Genomic DNA, 19,968 nt, shown 5'->3' on the forward strand with positions numbered 1-19,968 from the left:
CAGTTTTGGAGAATATACCATGAGACGCTGAGAAGGTATATTCTTTTGTTTTAGGTGAAATGTTGTATAGATGTCTGTTAAATCTACTTGGTTCATAACTTCTGTTAGTTTCTCTGTGTCTCTGTTTAGTTTCTGTTTCCATGATCTGTCCATTGATGAGAGTGGGGTGTTGAATTCTCCCACTATTATTGTGTGAGGTGCAATGTGTGATTTGAACTTTAGTAAGGTTTCCTTTATGAACATAGGTGTCCTGGCACTTGGAGCATAGATATTCAGGATTTAGAGTTCCTCTTGGTGGATTTTTTTCCTTTGATGAAGTGTCCTTCCTTATTTTTTTTGATAACTTTTGGTCAAAGTCCAATTTTATTCAATATTAGAATGGCTACCCCCAACTGTCTGTTTTTAGTATCTCTTAGTATTAATGGAATAAATCCCCCAATAAAAAGACATAGGTTAACAGACATCATTTTACTGCATACAATAAATACATCTCTGTAACTAATACAGACACTACCTCAGAATAAAGAATTGGAATAAGTTTTCCAAGAAAATGGTCCCAAGAAAGAAGCAAGAGTGGCCATTCTATAAGCCAATAACAGATTTCAATAAAAAGTAATCAAAAGACATGGAGAAAGACACTTTATACTCATCATAGAAAAAAATCCACCAAGAGAAAGTTTCAATTCTGAACATCTATGCTCTAAATTCAAGAACTATCACATTCATAACAGAAACTTTACTACAGTTCAAAGCACACACTGGAACTCACACAATAACAGTGGGAGATTCAACATCCCATTCTCACCATTGGACATGTCATTGAAACAGAAATTAAATAGAGACACAGTGAAACAAACAAAAGTTATGAACCAAATGTATTTAAAGGATATTTATAGAACATTTCACCCCAAAACAAAAGAATAGACTTTATTAACAACACCTCATGAAACCTTCTCAAAAACTAACAATATAATTGGATATAAAACAAGCCTCAACCGATACAAGAAGATTGGGATAATCCACTGCATTCTATCAGATCACCATGGACTAAGGATAAACTTCAATATCAACAAATACAACAGAAATCCCATGTACTCAAGAAAACTAAACAACTGTCTATTTAATGATAACTTGGTCAGGGAACAAATAAAGGAAGAAATCGATGACACAGCATATCCAAACTTATAGAGCACAATGAAAGAAAAATTCGTGACATTAAGTGCCTTTATGAAGAAATTGGAGAAATCCCATACAAGCACCTTAACAGCACACCTGAAATCTCTAGAACAGAAAGAAGAAAACGCACACAGTAGGACGAGATAGCAGGAAATAGCCAAACTCAGGGCTGAAATCAATCAATTAAAAACCAAGAGAACAATACAAAGAATCAACAAAACCAGTTGGTTCTTTGAGAAAATCAGCAAGACAAATAAACCCCTAGCCAAACTAACTAAAGGGCACAGAGACAGTATCCAAATTAACTAAATCAGAAATGCAAATGGAGCCATAACAACAGAAACTGAGGAAATTCAAAAAATCATCAGGTTTTACTACAAAAGCCTATACTTGACAAAACCAAGTGTCAGAATATAGAAGAATGCCAGTAGATCCACATTTATCATCCAGTGTAAAATTCAAGTCCAAGTGGACCAAGTACCTCAATATAAAAGCAGATGCACTAAATCTAAGAGAAGAGAAAAATGAAAAATAGCTTGAACTCATTGGTACTGGAGGTAATTTCCTAAACAGAAAACCAATGGCTCAGGCTCCAAGATCAACAGTTGATAAGTAGGAACTCTTGAACCTGAAAATCTTATGGAAGGCAAAGGATATTGTCAATAGGGAAAAATGGCAATCTACAGATTGGGAAAAGAGCTTCACTAACTTTATATCTGACAGATGGCTTTATATATTTATATCCAAATATATAAAGAACTCAAGAAATTAGACAACAAATCAAATAACTGAACTTTAAAAAAAATGTATACAGAGCTAAACAGAGAATTCTCAAACTCTCTAAACAGAATACTCTCTAATGGCCAAAAAACACTTAAAGAAATCTTCAACATCCATAGTCATCAGGGAAAAGCAAATCAAAAATGTCTCTGAGATTCCAGTTACACCCATAAGAATGGCTAAGATCAAAAGTTCAAGTAACAGCACATGCAGGCAAAGATGTGGAGCAAGGAGAGCACTGCTCCATTGCCAATGGGTGAGCAAACTTGTACAACCACCCTGGAAATCAATTTGGCAGTTTTTCAGAAAAGTGGAGATAGTCCTACCTCAAGACCCAGCTATACTACTCCCAGGCATATACCCAAAATATGTTCCACCATCCCACAAAGACACACAACTATGTTCATAGCAGCTTTATTTGTATAGCCAGAAATTTCAAACAAGGCAGATGCCCCTCAAATGAAGAATGAATACAGAAAATGTGGTTTATTTACACAATTAAATATTACAGAGCTATTAACAAACAGGGACAACATGAAATTTGCAGGCAAATGGACAAAACCAGAAAATATCATCCTGGGTGAAGTAACCCAGACCCCTAACAACATACATGGTATGTACTCACTTATAGTTGGATATTAATCATAAAAAAAACAGCATACCCACACTACAATCCACGCATCCAAAGAAGCTAAAGAAGAAGTAGGGCCCAAAGGAGTATGTGTGAATCTCACTCAGAAGGGAAAATAAAATAGTTGTCTTAAGTGGATGGAGTGAGGGAACTGGGTTGGAGAGAGGATATCAAGAAAGGATCAAGAATCAATCAGATGTAAGTAGACCAGACCCAAGGAGAGAAGGCCAGGAGAACGAACAAAAAATGGCAGGGGATGGCGGGGAGGGTCTGGGATGTGACAGAGACCTTGGATGTGGGAGGCTCCATGATGTCTATGAAGGTGACTTTAGCTGAGACTTCTAGCAGTGGGGAATATGTAATCAGAAGTAACCACCTCCTATAGCCAGGCAGAACTCCCAGTGGAAGGATAAGAATAACAACTTACCCACAAAATCTTTGACCCCAAATTTGGCCTGCATATAAGTATAGGGAGAAAGATGTCATAGACACTGAGGTAATGGTCAACCAATGACTGTCTCAACTTGAGATCCATCCTATGGGCAAGAACCAATCCCTGACACTCTTAATGATACATTGTTATGCTTACAGATAGAAGTCTAGCATAACTATCTTCGAAGTTGGTTTGCCAGACCAAAACAGAAGCAAAGAGTCACATCCAAACACTAGACTAAATTTGGGGATTCTTATTGAAGAGGCAGGAGAGGATTGAGAAGCCGGGAGGGGATAGGAACTCCAAAAGAAGACCATCAGATTGAACTAATCTAATCTGTAACTATGGGGACTCCCAGAACAAAAGAGCATACAAAGGCTGGACCAACATGTACACACACACACACACACACACACACACACACACACACATATACAAGCCCATATGTAGCAGGTGTGTAGTATTGTCTTCAAGAGGATCCCCAACAACTGGAGAGGGGACTTACCTTGATTCTGTTCCTTGCCTGTAGATCCTGCTCCCCTAACTGGGCTGTCTTGACTGGCCTCAGCAGGAGAGGATTTACCTAGTCCTGCAGTGACTTGAGGTGCTAGGATTCATTTTGCCATAAAAACTATACCAGGTATGTTAAGTTCTTGCCAAAGCAATTCTATGCACCAGGGTTTTCCATAAGACAATTACTGTTTAGACAAAGCCAATAATTTGGATTAAGACTGTGAAGATCTAGAAGACCCTTGCTTCTCCAGTCCCTGCCAAGGAATTCCTACCTGTGTGAATACCCCAGAAAAAGGAGACTTCTTGTGCCAATGTCCTCCTCAATGCAGAAGGCTGAAATGTAAATGTCCCACTAATTCCTGTGGAGGGAACACCTACTAACATGGAGGCACCTGTTATAAAGACTGTGACTCTGATTTGCCACACTGCTGGACATGGCCACTGGAGTATCAAAATGTGGGAAGCTTGAATCTGTTTCCCCAACATTGCAGGGTGGGTGCTAGGCTTTAGAGACGCACCAAGACACTACTCTAGGAATGGAAAAATGCAGTCTGAGAAGGAATAAGCTGAATTTGGGGTTCCAAGGCCTCAAGACACCTAGTTATCCCTAAGGTACCACACAGAGGAGTGGGGAATGAAGAAGCAGGGCCCATGAGGATTCCAAATCCCTTGACATCTAGAGGAGTCAGGAGTGAAGTCATAGACTCTGGATGGAAGCACAGAGACACTTTCTCAGGAAGCTTAGACTACAGCTCTTGGTAGTCAAATGCCTCTCCACGCTCCTTATGGCAATTCTTACTGAAACAGTTCATGTTTCTAAACTGTTTATTGACTGTTCACCATGGAAAATGGATACATGCCAACTTCTCAGGGTGGAACCAAGATTAAATACCTTTTGCAGGGAGGAATATCTGGGAAGGGGAGCTTATTGGCTAAACCCTCAGGGCCTCTAGGTACCTCAACAGCGTGGAGAATTCTGTTCTGGGCCTATATGACCAGAGATCACATTTCCTTATGTGGGAAGTGTGGCATGTGTTCCAGGCCAGGAATCTGGCAGGGAATGGGGAGGCATCTCAGATATCTACCCACTGAGTCTCCACAGTCTCAGACCCACTCTACCTACCAAACTTCTTGGCATGATTTGCCACCCCACAAAGACCGTGAGCACCCTATCCGTATATGTCCTGCTGGATATGCTGGAAGATCTGTGACGCAGATCACACAGAGTGTGCTTCACCACTTACCACAGTGAGGCTATGGACCAGAATGGAATCAATGGCTGGATACTCCTACTTTCTATGTGCCTGGATGCCAAGACAAGCATTATGACTTGGAAGTGAATGAAAGTATTACTAGTCCCTACATGGATGAGGCTATACGCCTCGATGAGATAGAATAATACACATGTATCTGTCAAGAGTATTCTGATGTAAGCTGTGAGTTGGAAAGTGATGAATGCGGATCCGAGTCATGTCAATATGGAGCCATGTGTTAGGATGTTCTTGGGGCTTACTTCTCTGACTATGTACTTGGAGACCTCTATGAACTCAACTTTGATAATGTGCCAGTCAAGTCACATTTCCATGAAGGTCTATGTGTGGATGGAGGAAACAAAAAACAATGGGTCTGGACAGGTAGTAGATTCACAGGGACATAGTGTGAGATTTTGATGCCTCATCATTGGTTAAAACTTTGCAACAGTGATATAACATGTGAAGACACTGTTGACAGCTATATTTGTCACTGCTGGCCTGGATACTCAGGAGGTGTCTTATGTGATACATACATAATTGAATACAGTAGTAACCCCTGTCAATTTGGGAGAAGGGGTGGGAAATGTGCTGAGTCATCCTCAGAAGATCAACAGGGACAACATTGCAGTCCTGCCATCATCCTTCAACTACCTTGGAGTCTCAGGCCATGTTTTTATCTGTCAGTCTGGATTCGCAGACAGGAGCCTAGCATAAGAGTCCTCTGAGAGGCTCCAGCAAGCAGATGACTGAAACAATTGCAAAGACCCATAGCCAAACAGTAGACCAAGCTCAGGAAGTCTTCTGTAGAAGTTGAGAGAGAGTTGAGGAACATGGAAGGGATAGGGACTCCACAAAAAGACTGTCGAGTCAATTAACCTGTATACATGGAGCTTCCCAGAGTTTTAACCACCAGCCAAAAAGCATACAAGAACTGGGCCTAGTCCCTTCTCTGCCTTGCACATATGTAGCAGGTGTTCAGCTTGGTCTTCATATGGGTCACCCAAAAACAGGAGCAGGGTCTTAGCCTGACTCTGTTGCCTACTTGTGGATCCTGTTCTCCTAAAAGGCTTTATCTGGCTTCCATGAGAGAGTGCTTATTGATGCAGTGAACTGAGATTCCAGGGTTAGTTGATTTCCAGGTAAAGGAGAGGAGTGGAAAGGAGGGGCTGTGCGAGGGGGGCAAGGAGAACTGGAAGGAAAGTGGGGCTGTGATTGGGCTATAAAGTGAATAAATAAATTAATTAATAGAAAAGAAAATATTCTTCATGCTTACTTCAGCAGTATGTATGCTAAAATTGGAACAATCATTGCCTAGAAGAATAAAAAGGCACCTGCACAAAAATGACACACAAATTCATAAAATGTTCCATATTCTTCAGCTGAAGGAAGGCCAACTCAGCTACCATCTGGTCCCAGATCCAGAGCTTTGAGTCAGTTTGCCTCAACATCTACTCCATCTATGAACTGTTAGAGTGTTTGAAGAAGTTGGTCCTGCAGAACAGGATCACCATAACTCTGGGATATTAGAGATTAGTCTTGACTATTGGATATTAGAGATTAGTACTGAATATTAGAGATTAGTCAAGTATTGTCAGAAACAGAAACCATGAACCAAAACAATGACACAATCCTTTAATTAATAATTCCACTTGTTTTGAATCAACCAGAGTGGAGATGGCTTTCAGGTGAACTCCTTCTGTATTACACTCATATTAATAGCTCAGCACATGTCTTAGTACAGTTCATGGTCAATATAAGTGTTACAGACTGAAGAGGGCAGTAGACAGACTTGCATGATAATTCAAGGAAACCTTAAGAAAGGTAGATGCTCACTAGATTGTGGGAGAATGAAGATATGTGTGAAGAGAAATGAGAGAAATGTCCCAAATAGTGGAAAGGATGTGGAGAGTGCCCCCTGAGAAATCACAGATACCAGCATAGCAAGAGCAAGTCTGTTCTGTTTTAACGAGGAGTGAAGTACAGCTGGTATGAAGGTGGTACACAACCAAAAGTATTGGTCAATGGGGTAGTGTCAATGTCCTTTGTATCAACAAAAGATTTCAGGTTAAAATTCTGTACAATGGTGGTCAGAAGCAAAAACAGCTCCATGCGAGCCAGGGCCTCTCCCACGCACATTCGCTTTCCTGAAAAACAAAAGCAACACAGAGGTTTCCTATCTTACATTAGGTTCCGAATTGTTATAAAGGTACACAGTGAAGTTTGATTCTTAAATGGTGGATGGGTCAAATACAGAATAACTACAAGGATTTTTAAACAGAGTGCACACAACCTTGGACACAAATGTTATCTACTTAATGTCTGGTTTTGTTTGACAGGTACCCCTCATTATTAAATAGTTACTATAAGCTATACTAACAATTCATACAATATGACTTCCCTTTGAGCTTTTAAGTTGACAACAATCTTCTACAAACACATTTATTTCACTGCTTTATTGACTGAAGGGGGAGTATTAAGGTGATTCAGATACTATGTTCCATTTGTGCCTATGGGATAATAAACAGCCAAAAAGTATGTTTATACTCAGCGTGTTTCAAACTCACCTGTCTCTGTCTATGACTTCTTCACTTTAAAAGCATCCCCTGAATCTGTCCTGTGAGACAAGACTGAAATGGCTTGGCCTGGACCTTCACATTTTCCTGTCCGATATTCAATACCAGGCTTAACACTCCTCAGCTCTACTTGTAACTTATTTCTCCATGTCCCAATGCCATAAAGAAAGCTTCATGGTTCACCAATTGTCTGAGAAATGCTTCTCTGATACTTTTCTCAAGGACCACATTCTGTGCCAGTTCTTTTCTTTTTAATTTAAATTATTTTATTTATTTACATTCCAGTCATTGCCTCCCCTCAGTCCCCCCTCTGACACTTCCTCATCCCATTCCTCCTTCCCTGAGAGGGTGCCCTCCCCACCAGACCTCCCCTTTCTCTGGGGCCTCAAGGCTCTCAAGAATTAAATGAATTCTCTGAGACCAAACCAGGTAGACCTCTGCTACATATGTGCACCATGATCAAGTAGGCTTTATCCCAGGGATTTAGGGATGGTTCAATATACAGAAATCTATCAATTAGTACACTATATAAAGAAACACAGGGAAAAAACCATTATCATCTCATTAGATACTATAAAAGCCTTTGACAAAATACAACACCCCTGCATGTTAAAAAATCCTGTAGAGATCAAGAATTCAAAGCACATAACTAAATACAATAAAAGCAATATGTAGCAAAACAACAGCCAATATCAAATTAAATGAAGAGAAACTAGAAACTAAAATCTGAGACAAGGCAAGGTTGCCCACTCTCTCTCTATCTATTCAATATAGTACTCGAAGTGCTATTTCTTTATGATCCTTCATAATCTCCTCAGATAGGAGATGCTGACACACAGCTTCCTCTCTATCCCTGCTTCCCCAGCAACATGGACCACTTGAACTTTACGCTGTGTCATCTTTTACCTCCCTCTCCAAATATGAGCTCACTAAAAGGAAGGGATCAGTTTGTCACATGTGAGAACATACAATGCAGACCCACATTAAAGTCATAAAAGCATGTGGCAAAAAGAATGTAACTGTGTGCAGAGACTCAGCACACAGAGTGAAGCAATGAGACTGAACATCCAAGGTGGAGGATCATAACTCTAGAGTCTCTGGGATCACTGCAGAGTTCCTTTCCATATGACCAAGGTCTTTCTCAGCCTTCATTCTTTCAAGTTCTGACAGGAGAAAATGTCTGGTTCTATACTTTGTTCCTTGGTACAGTTCTCTGCCTCCTCTTCTTGTCTTATTTCTTTGCTCTCTATGAGCCAGCCAACTTTCCTCGGCCCTGTCAGAATAGTCCTTTGAGTCTGAAAGAGTAGGAGGTGAGTAACCTCCCTTTGGCCTCCCCAGAAACCCAAGCTTGCCTCTCTCACAGCACTACTCCAATTGGATTACAGTGTCCTGTTGACTCACCAGCTCCCCTAACTCAGAATTAAGTTTCTTCAGAGCCTAGTCTCTATATTCTTTAAATCGCTTTATATTCTTTAAATCGCTTGGGATCCCAGAGCTGTCTAAGAGTGGATTGAGATACTTTTCTCATGCAACTGAGAAAAGTCTGAATGAGGTTCACTTCCTTGAGCACAAGGAAAGATAGAGGTATATGCAGAAGCAAAATTCAAATCACCTACATTTTAGTTTTCCAGATTCAAAAAAAATAGGCTGGATATTCTCAAAGTCCCACTACCCAGTGGTACAAAAGAAGGATATGTCACAATGAAGTGAAATGCATGGGCATTGGGAGAATTGCTCCTAAAGAAGCACAAAGAGCAAACGTACACATCCTTGAGGACGCAGTAGATAATCCATTGTTTCTCAAAGTTGTGTCTTGTGGAATTGGGCCTGAAGGCAAATGTCTGTAGTGCCAAATACTCAGACAGCTAGAACAAAAATCTTGAGTTCAGGAGTCCTTGGTCACCCAGAACAACATAGTACCTTACAAAGTTTACCTTATACCTGAAGTACAAATAGAAATACATTTTATTTACCTGATGAGAAAGGCATAAAATAATCACTCCTTTTAAAGTTCCCATGCTCATCCAGAAAATGGCCAGGGTCAAATACTTCTGGGTTAGGAAATTCTTTGTCATCATGTAGCACAGAAGTCAATGATGTTATTAAGTCCGTGCCCTGAAAACAACAGATTAAATTATGTGGTTTAATGGGTGGGAGGGGTGTCAAGTTGACTCAGAAGCTAAAAGCACTTCCATGCAAGCCTGACAACCTGAGTCTGATCCCAAGATCCCAGAAGGTGGCAGAAGAAAAGTAACTCAAACACATGGTCCTCTGACCTACACACACACACACACACACACACACACACACACACACACACACACACACACACTAAATGTAATTGTAAAAGTTAACAATGAAAGAAATGTGGTGCTGTCATGGCTGCTTGTCCACATTATCTTAGAATTCTCATTCACGAGGTTAGGAAAAGCTGGAGGAAGCTGAGGAGGAGGGCAACTCTGTAGTCTCAATTAACCTGGACCCCCCCCCAAAATCTCTCAGACACTGTATCACTAAGCAGCATACACTGGCTGATATGAGGCTCCCAACACATATACAGCAGAGGACTGCCTGGTCTGGGTTCAGGCATCATGAAAGATATGGCATCAAAATCAAATCATGGGACTGTAGTTCAGTTGAATAACACTCAGCTGGCATTTGTAAGGCCATGGGTTCAATCCCCAGCAATAAAAAGAAAGAAAAAGAAACACAGAGAGGATAAAATTTCAAAATATGAATGAGTATGCTGGCACATGCTTGTAACTTAGCACAGTGAGGGCAGAAATGAGAATCGTTTGAACTCAAAAGACTGGGAACTACATCAAAAAAACAATGAGACATTCGCTCTAATTTTCAAAGTAGGAGAGAACATACAGAGCTTTTATTTTCTTTCTCCTTTTTCATTGTTTACTTACGTCTTTTTAAATTTTATCTGTAGGATGATGTCATAGGTAAGGCAGGTACAAGATAGAAGGAGGCCTGTCATTGGATGAGAAGGAAGGATGGGTGGGAGAAAAGTTTGAAGGAAGTGGAGGAGACTGGAATGAGGAGAGAGGAAGAGAGGAGGAGGAGGCCGAGAAGCCATGGCTGGACAATGGAGGTTGACGCAAAGATCTCGCTCTGTGTATTTACAGGTTGTTATCAATGTTCTTAAGGGATGGATGGTACCGGGCTTTGTATGTTTAAGTGGGAAATTATTTCTTATCAATTGGATCTAAGATTATTGTGTTGTGTGTTCTTTTATGTGACGGTTTGAGTGTAGGAAAATATACGGCAGCTGGAGACACTGGGCCGCCGCGGCAAAGTTGGGATGTGTTTCCGCCAAGATATCTAGCAGATATCTTGGGGCACCGCGGTGCAGGACCTAGCGATGTAAAAGACCACTATACTTTTTTTATTTTTATATTTTTACAACAACATTTATCAGCATGTTAAGTTGCCATTTTAACATAGCTTGTTGAAATCAAATGTGCTTTCTTATACAAGGCAAAAATCTACAGGAGACATTCACAAGAAATAGGCAAGGACACAAAACACAGTTTTTTGAATAAATCATGTTGCCACAGTACAGTTAAAAGAGAGAGAAATAAAGAAGCTAAAATTAGACTAAAAAATGACACTTGGAAAGCAATGTTTATCAATGATTACCTGTATCTATAAAAAGATGAAATTATCAAATTTAAAAAAAAAAGAACACACCACAAAAGACTCAATGTGGAAATAAAGAAAAAAAAATACCAACCAACCAAAGAACAGACAAACAAATAATAGTCATATAGGTTATTTCACTTATATGGATGTTTACAAACTGAAAGAGATGCAATGAGATGATACAGGCAGTGGAATTCAATTAATCAGAAGTAACCATAATTAGATAAAATATATCAGAAAAAGGAGACAGAGAAGGTCATTATGTAATAGTAAAAGGGTGAGTTCAGCCTCTCTCATTTTGTGTCGGTGAAGTTATAATCATGTTTCTAATTCAGAAACTACAAGGTAATTGAAGTACAATGTCAGAGGAACAAGCTTACCTTGGGAATTACATAATTTCTGAATCTAACATTACAGGTAGCTGCATGGGGCACATTGTTGGGGATGAGGTTAATATATCTCTGGATCTCGTGCACCATCGCATCTGTGTAGGGCATGCGGGTCCTGTCCTGCATGCAGGGCCTCCTGTGTCTGCCAATCACGTGATCAATCTCTTCCTGGACTTTAGCTAATGGGACAGAATTGAGAAATGCTACATTTGTAATAGGAATTCAAATCTATATGAAATGTGATAAAGGTATCAGGCCACGTGCATATTTAGAATTGGACAGTTGTTACTTTCTAACACACAAATTTCCCCCCACAATTTAGGCGATAAATTTAATTTTGGAAATAAGGTACATTATTGTAAAGAAAAATCAACACACAGAAATGATGAAACGTTTCAATGTGTACATATGAATTTTAATCATTACCATCTTACTATGAAAAAACACAAAATAAGAATTAATCTAACAATTAAATAATATCAATGCTTTAAATTTGAGTCGTGTAGCTGGAAGGCTGTTTTAGTGATTAAGAGTACTGGTTTCTTCTCCAAAGGTTCAGATTTAATGCCTAGCAGCGACAGGTGGCTCACAAATGTCTGTAACTCCAGTATCAGGGGATTTGATGCTCCCTTCTGGTCCCTATGGGTACCAGGCATGCGCATTGCCCACATACATACATGTCCACACCCATACACAAAAAATAAATAATAAATTAAATACTGAATAAAATTAAATTAAATACCTGTATATCTGTTTGTGCATATGTCAACTTATTATTGTCTGTAGTTTCTGTTCATATTTATAAATAATAACTATTTCTATTGTTTGATTATACAATTTCTGAGTAGTTTTACAGTAGAGATGAATATTACACTCCTGTGACCACACAAAATATTGAAACTCACATACATACACATGCTTACACACACACAAAATTGGTCTCATTTGTATCTCATCATCAGATGCTATTTGCATGTATGTATGTATATCTGATGACACAAAAACATCAATATTAAAATGTCTTTCGGTATATCTGAAGAAGACTAACGTTGCTTTACAAATCTCAGAGTCATACCTGTGACCTCTGTGTGTTTCAGTAGGAGCAAGAGTCCATATCTCAGGGTAGTGCTTGTGGTTTCTGATCCAGCTACAAACACATCAGTTACAGTAGCCACCAAGCTTTTAATAGTGAACTCAGTACGGGGATTGTTTTTTTCCTGGAAATTTTTATTTCATTATTAGAGATTGCCATTATATTAAATTTCAACAAATTCCAAATAATACAAGTTGTCTACAGATAAGCAAATTTAGAACATAAGGACATTGTAAAAATATCATGGCAAGTGTACAGTATGGCAGAGAATGTAAGTTAACTAACTCAATTTTGATTTCTTTGCCTTTCTTTCTTCCTTGTACCAAAATTCAAATTTCCCAGACCATGTCACACCAATAAAATAGGAAAAATAACCACAGATATAAATTGTTCATTCCTTCTTAAAACACATGTGGCAATGGAGTGGTATACATCACCTGGAACATGGGTCATCTACACCCATTTGTGGTAGGAGCTATGCAAGAAAGGCTGTGGCAAACAAGTTACAAGATGGCCCACTGTTTTGCATGGTTGCAATGAGTGTGCTCTGAAGAAGCATGGACCCAAGAGACTTGGTCCTAAGATTGCTTCTTGCTATGATTTTTCTGCCATACCATATCCCTCCTATATCTGACATAGCCTAACATTTTCTGGGTTTTTACTCATTCTGTTGGACATATTTCTTGCAGAATCAATACAAAGATATACATTCATATAATAATGCTGTTTAGGTGAACTGGTGGTTTTATAATTCCTGATAAAAAATTGTATAGAATTCCTGCATTGATTCAGGTAATTTTAAGCCCCCTGAAGAAAAAAAGGAGCAAATAAAGTTCTGTAAACCCTCACGTGTCCTGAACAAATTGCACTGGGATGAGAAATAGGCTTCGAACAAATTTACAATCAAGGGAAACATTTCTTTTAGGTTAGAAATGAGGCCACTAATCTTGCTTACTGTGGTCATAAACTAGGAATGGGCAATTTATAATGGATGCAAGAACAGAAAATAAGTGACTGACTAGTTTATCTATGTAAGCCTTCAAAATAATTAGACATAAGACATGATTTGTCTCGTAACAAAAATATTACTAAGTTATGACATAAAAAATATTGCTCTAAATTTATAATGAACATGTGAAGCTAAAAATTTGATAAATATTTAGTGAGGTAGGAATCTTCATATGAACAATTCTGTTGTTATCATCCTATGACATGAACTATTACTTTGAACTTGCTACGAACTTATGGAATGTAAAAATATTTAGACAACTATGTAATCAATTATCCTGCTGTAACTTCCTCTCATGTAACATTTTTATCTGTGAGGTAATTTTTTACATAAAGAACTTTTTTCTGAGAAGATATAAAAAGCCAAGGGAGCACACATAAGGTGTGGGAGCGAGTTTGTTGGAGCTTTTCCCCATCCACCAAACATGTTTATGTATGTATACAGTTAAGTGAGGTCGGGGCTCTGCTGTATCCACCAACTGCATGTATATAAACGTATATATGTTTTTATGTTTGTGTGCATGCATGCCTCTGTGTGTGTGTGTGTGTTTGTGTGTGTGTGTGTGTGTGTATACATCTGAAACTAGTGAAACTTGCTTTCTGAAGCCCCTTTCTGTTTCATCCAGTGTGGATGAATGTGTGCATGACTTTCTTTTTCTTTCTCACTAGATCACAAAGAATTAATGCGCCCTGAGCCTTTTGCTAGTGCTGGCCCCTGAGTTAAAGAACTAAGAGCTTCTAGCTGCCTGCCAAAAGAGTTAAGTCCCTTTTACGAATCCCCTGCTGCTATGAGCAGCAGTTAATTCCCAGCACCAGCCCCTTAACAGTTAAAAAAGTTCAGAATTTTTTGCGCAGAGAATATCAGCCCCAGCTAACTAAGGTTTGTGCCCATCACTACCAATGTTGACCTTGTAAATTGCCTGCCACTGTCAGTAGGGGCCCTTTGGCTGCTGTTAGCACTGACCCAAATTGTCTATGCAACAAAATAATGCCTTCCTCAGTTTACCTGTGATTTCAAAACTTGCCTTTGACATGTGTATGAACCCTCAAACAAACACACATATGAATAATTTTATAATATTAATACTAAAATATCTTCATCATCAACATGAATACTCATATACTCAATGTAAACATGGAAATGAAGACGTGCATCACTGCATCCAGTAAGAGTTTTAGTGTGATATGAAGAAAAGAGACTAGTGATTCTCTCTCCACCTACTAATACATCAATATACATGAATCAGTAAGTGTATTTATATGTTTTATATCTAAAATATATTTAGATATATTTGTGTTTAATATATAAATGCACATTTGTTTATTTATATAAATTTATTCATTTAATATATTGATTCCAGGATAGAGACTAGTATACTTGTCAACTAACAAATTATTCATAGTCATATTTCTCTAAAAAATGAAAAGTAAAGGTTGAAGGTATACTGGTCCAATAGTGACAAGCCAAAGACACTATCCTAAGGTTCTTTAAAAGCCTCAACATACAGAAGTTTTTGAGTGAAAGAAGAACAAGGCCATAAGTGATACACTATCTCAAAGGCTCCCAGTGAGTTGACTCTTAAGTGAGTGACTCTAGGCCAGAGGGGGTTAAACATGCCTGTGGTTCTCTAAACTATCGGGGTAATGGTTGCTTTATACAGTTATGCAAGGACCCCTAACAGTGCTAGTCACTGGGGAGACGATTTTAACATTGGAAAGGGCAGGTAAGGAAACAGGCAAAGGCAGCCTTGCCCATTCCCATTCTAAGGTAAACCATTACAGTCATCTTGGCAAACAGAAAGATGGTTCCTCAAAAGAGTAAAAATGAAATGAACGTGACTCCACTATTTCACACTTCCTTATACATACAAAACCAAAATGAAATCAATAAGTGACCGAGATGCCTGCTCTTGTGTTATCTCCAGCATTATCCGCTAGGAACAGCCAAGGTACCTATGAACAAATTAGTGGAACTTTGAAATATGAGATAGATTAAAATGCAAGATGGTGGGGCTGGAGTGATGTTTCAGTAGTTAAGGGCACTGGCTGCTCTTTCAGGGGTCCTGAGTTCAATCCCCAGCAACCTCATGGTGGCTCACAACCATCTATAACTGTAGTCCCATGGGATCTGATGCCTCTTCTGCCCATGAACACAAATACATACATAATTTAAAATTTTGAAGATGGCTGAGAATAATCCAGGATTAATGACATTGTTTCAGAATCTATCTTTCCATAATGCAAACTACCATCAAGACAGTCCAAAGGAAAAAAAAAGGGCTTGTAGGTGGTTCTTGAACTCCATTCTGATCTCAGATATCACTTACTGAACTCAGTCATTCCCCCTAGGAAGCAAGAGCATTGCACTCTTGTTTTGTTTTAAACAAATTCCTAAATAAGTATAATTTCTTCATGCCCATACCTACATTTTCAAAATACCTCAAAGATTTTTTTATCCTGATTATCTGTCCAGAATCAATTCTGGTTAGAGCAGCTAAGGTTCTTACCCTCCTCTGTGTCATCACAAACATTTACGTCTCTCATCACTTCACATTACACATCTTAAATTCTCACCCCTGATGCTTCACTCCAAATACTCAAAGATTAGTAACAAGCCCAAGTCACTGCAGAAGCCTGCTGCATTAAGAACATGTTTGTCAGTGTTTTATATGATCAAGTTATGATCAAGTCTACTTTTTACGTCAATGTTTAATAGTTTGCATTTTAAGTTGTTTATCCCTAACTCACCTGAAGGTTATATTCCCTTTCCTGTTATAACTTTATTAAATAGTTCTGATTGCATAACAATTCAATTTTAAATCTTAAATGATGTTAGTCTAATTCATGTCCATAATAGGAAACTAAATTGCATACCAAGTGGTTCTTACCTGAGAAGTTGAATTTCCCCAATAAAAACAGAGACAATTGAAACACAAAATGCAAGCTGACAAATAACACTTTACCTGTTCTATTTTTATCAGAAAACAGTCAATGAAGTCCCGAGGATTGTCCATGTCCAGTGTTTCCTGGTGTTCTTTCACTCGTCTCAAAATATAACTTTTTATTTCAGCAAAATTTTTAATTACTTTGTTATGGCTTCCTGGGAGATAATCCATGAAGGCAGGGATAGCATTGCAAACCTTAAAGATTTAAAAGTATATGTTTTTTAAGGCTCAATGTGGTCATTCTCACTTGTAATTCAGTTACTCAGACAGCCTATGTGAGTGAATCATCAGAGCCTAGGAGTTTTGAGGATATCTAGCATCACATAGTGAGATGCCATCTCAAAAAACAAAAAAGGAAGTACTACATTATTAATGTGTATTGTAGTTACATTCAGCATATGCCAAGCAATAGTTGAAATATGGTCCTCATTTGACCAAGAACATTTGTCCAAATATAGGAAAGAGCCCTCTCTATTGACAAAGAATCAAAGGTTATCTAGACATGTAGTGGTCAAACTCAACTGTGGAGTTTCATGAGAGTAACTCCTCTGGCAGATATATCTAGGAAGGCACCTGCCTAGTATGGTTGTAAGACAAATATGGTTATTTAAAATTGGGTGGCCCTTTTTAATTCTGGTTTCTGTGGTTATGTCAGGTTATTTAGAGACAATGTCTTTGCTATATGATAGGGACTGATACTCATGATATCTGTACAATTTGCTCATCTAAACAAGACCTGAAAAAATGACAGCTCCTGAAGGCCAAAATGGATGTAGAAATCTCACAAGGCCCAGCCCCCAATAAAGAACTAGAGGCTGCTGAAAGTGGGAGAATAAGTTTTGTCCAGAGATGAGACTTCTACTAGGTCAGCTAGCCCTAAATAGTCATCCTTAAATATATACACATATGAGCAATGTATATATTTATTTAAACAGGCATTACAATATTTATATTTAAGCAATTATTAAAGGAGAGGTCATGAAATTGAGAGAAAGTGAGGAAATGGTAAATGAGCTAGAGAGGGAGGGTGTACAATGGAAATTATGTGAATACAGTACTCATCTATAAAGTTAAATTATAATAATAATAATAATAATAATAATAATAATAATAATAATAATAATAATAAAATGATAAAAATAAAACCCTGAACTACCCCTGAGGACTAAAAACAGAAAGCAATCAAAAATCAGGGAACTCTCTGGAAGCTCCAAGAATACCTCTATATCTTCCGCTGGATTTTGCTGTTGACTAAAACTACCTTTAAAAAGAGTCTTTTAAAAATTATCACAGAAAAGCAAACAAAACATGCATCAGTACAAGATAATGATGAAAGAGCTCAATGATTAAATACTTGCAGCACGAACTAACAATCTAGGTTCAGGTCTCAAAACTCATGTGAAGAAGCCAGGCTTGCAAGGCCCATGCTTGTAATTCCATAGTTGAGGAGGCTGAGGCACGCAGATTCTTAGCCTCAATGGTCACCTGGTCTACCCTGTAGGAGCTACAGATGAGAGACAGACTCTGTACCTAAAAGAAGGTGGAGAGCTCCTAAGGAAGCTTGTCCTTTCGATGCCACATGCATGCATACATAACAAATATGCATGTACCACACACACATGCACACAAACACCCAAAAATAAATAAATAGAATAACATTAAAATATGAAAAAAATGCTAGGTGGTTTTAATGCAAAGAGTTAATACCAGCATCTGGTAAGCAGAGAATAGACAATTCTGTGAGTTTTAGAACAGCCTGGTCTACAGAGTTAGTTCCTAGACAACAAAGGCTTCACAGAAAAACCATGTATCAAAAAACTAAAGTAAAATAAAATGAAACATGAGAAGCCAAAAATATTTCTAAAGGAAAATGGGAGTAGCACAGTGGATGGAGGAGGAAGAAGAATCATGTACTGAAGTAACTTCATTCTGAATTCTTGAAGCTTGGAGACAGGGAGTGTTGGTAGTTGCAGGTCACATAAATATGTGGCCCATTATCTTTCCCACAGTTTGTGCTGATATTGAGCCTATATTGACTATGCATCTAGGTCACAAGAGCCTTCCTTACTTTAATAACTTCCATTCTATGTACAACAGGGGCCTCTATTGGCTGCACTCAGTCATTCAGTCTGCCCTCTGAGCTGACTGACTCTCTCTCTCTCTCTCTCTCTCTCTCTCTCTCTCTCTCTCTCTCTTCCTTCTAAGACTTCTTCTTACTGGAGATTCAGAGCAATATATCATAAGTCCTGCCTGGAAGATAACTGCATGGGTACACACAAATTATTTAACCATACTTGGGTATAAGCATTTGCCCATAAAATGCTATGTTGGGTTTCTTAATGTCTATTGCTGACTTATTCACAATAGCTAGGAAATGAAACCAGCTTAGATATCCTGCAAAAGACAAATGAATGTGTGTGTGTGTGTGTGTGTGTGTCATAGCACAAAATGTAATATTGTTTCAGCCAAAAATAATGAAATCATGACATTTTCAGAAAAATGCATGGAGCTGGAGATATGTGTATAAGTAATGGAAATAGAAAGAACAGTGAGAAGGAAGAAAACTAGCAGAAGAAGGAAAGGCAAAAAGATAAGGGGGAGAATTCTTATAACAGAAAATCAGAAGAGAATACTAGTCAGGGGAACAAAGAGAACCAGTAAGAGGAAACCAGGAAAAAGGAATGGTGTGAGCAGTAAGAAAGGGAAATAAATAAAAACAAAGTATAATCTTACACACACTCACATCATAATGAAGCTCACCACACTGATTTAAATTTTTTAACCTTTTAGATTTTATTAATTTCTATGAGTCACATGTTATTGCAAAGAATAAACATTAAGGAAGTTTTGGCAGTGTGCTATAGAACACAAAGCCACTCCTGCTATTTTTACAACTATTACTCAACCTCCAGAATGCAACCCTAACTTTAAAACTAGGAAAGATGCAAAGAACATGAAGGAATAAATTCTAGAAGTATAAAATAGAGAGGGAGACTTTAAATGTGGAGGAAGATTAATACAGAAGATGGTGAGAAGAGGAATAAATAGCTCTAAGTGTATTTTAAAAAGCCATAGGAAAACTTTATTTTATGTTAACTTAAAAATTCACATAAAATATATAGTTGTATGTATATACACATGTATGTACACACAGCATACACACATCAAAATGTTTGAAGATATAAGATATATATAATAATAATGCACCCCCCTAACCATGGGCTATCATACAAAAAGTCCAGGGAGAAGCATAGAAAAATCTCCCTTCAAGTTGGTATTTGGGGAAGTCCAAGAAGCTCTTAAAGCAGTATAGACTATTGCAATTGCCACTGCCCCAGATTACCTTCCTGAATATGAAGCTAAGGCCCTACTGCCAAAGGCAACACATTTTAGACACACAGGACTTAAAGAATCCAGCTGAAACTAATCTGGAACTCTCTTCACTGAAGACTAGCTCTCACTGAATTCAGAGGCAATATATAAGTTGTCAAGAGAGAAAAGCTATTGTAAATCTTTATGCAGC

At 38.3% G+C, this 19,968-nt stretch overlaps 1 protein-coding gene and 1 non-coding gene across 3 annotated transcripts in view; one reads left to right on the top strand and one right to left on the bottom strand.

The window, feature by feature from the left end:
• The first annotated feature begins 6,051 nt into the window (after window positions 1-6,051).
• On the top strand, window positions 6,052-6,162 carry LOC116897447. Its single transcript, XR_004387481.1, has one exon. It is a non-coding gene; the product is annotated as a U6 spliceosomal RNA (small nuclear RNA).
• Window positions 6,163-6,413: 251 nt separating this feature from the next.
• LOC116897019 (cytochrome P450 2C55-like) overlaps window positions 6,414-19,968 on the bottom strand; it is a 38,020-nt gene continuing 24,465 nt past the window's right edge. The window contains exons 5-9 of one of the 2 annotated variants that reach the window (XM_032898627.1): window positions 16,464-16,640; window positions 12,475-12,616; window positions 11,391-11,578; window positions 9,333-9,474; window positions 6,414-6,930 (exon numbers count right to left, since the gene is read on the bottom strand). In XM_032898627.1, coding sequence (XP_032754518.1) covers window positions 6,749-6,930; window positions 9,333-9,474; window positions 11,391-11,578; window positions 12,475-12,616; window positions 16,464-16,640 — 831 coding nt within the window. In that variant the 3' untranslated portion in view covers window positions 6,414-6,748. Of the gene's footprint in view, window positions 6,931-9,332; window positions 9,475-11,390; window positions 11,579-12,474; window positions 12,617-16,346; window positions 16,641-19,968 lie in introns of those variants that run through there. The other variant, XM_032898626.1, reaches the window with a different exon arrangement.

This window comes from Rattus rattus, chromosome 3 (assembly GCF_011064425.1).
Source record: "Rattus rattus isolate New Zealand chromosome 3, Rrattus_CSIRO_v1, whole genome shotgun sequence".
Lineage (NCBI taxonomy): Eukaryota > Metazoa > Chordata > Mammalia > Rodentia > Muridae > Rattus > Rattus rattus.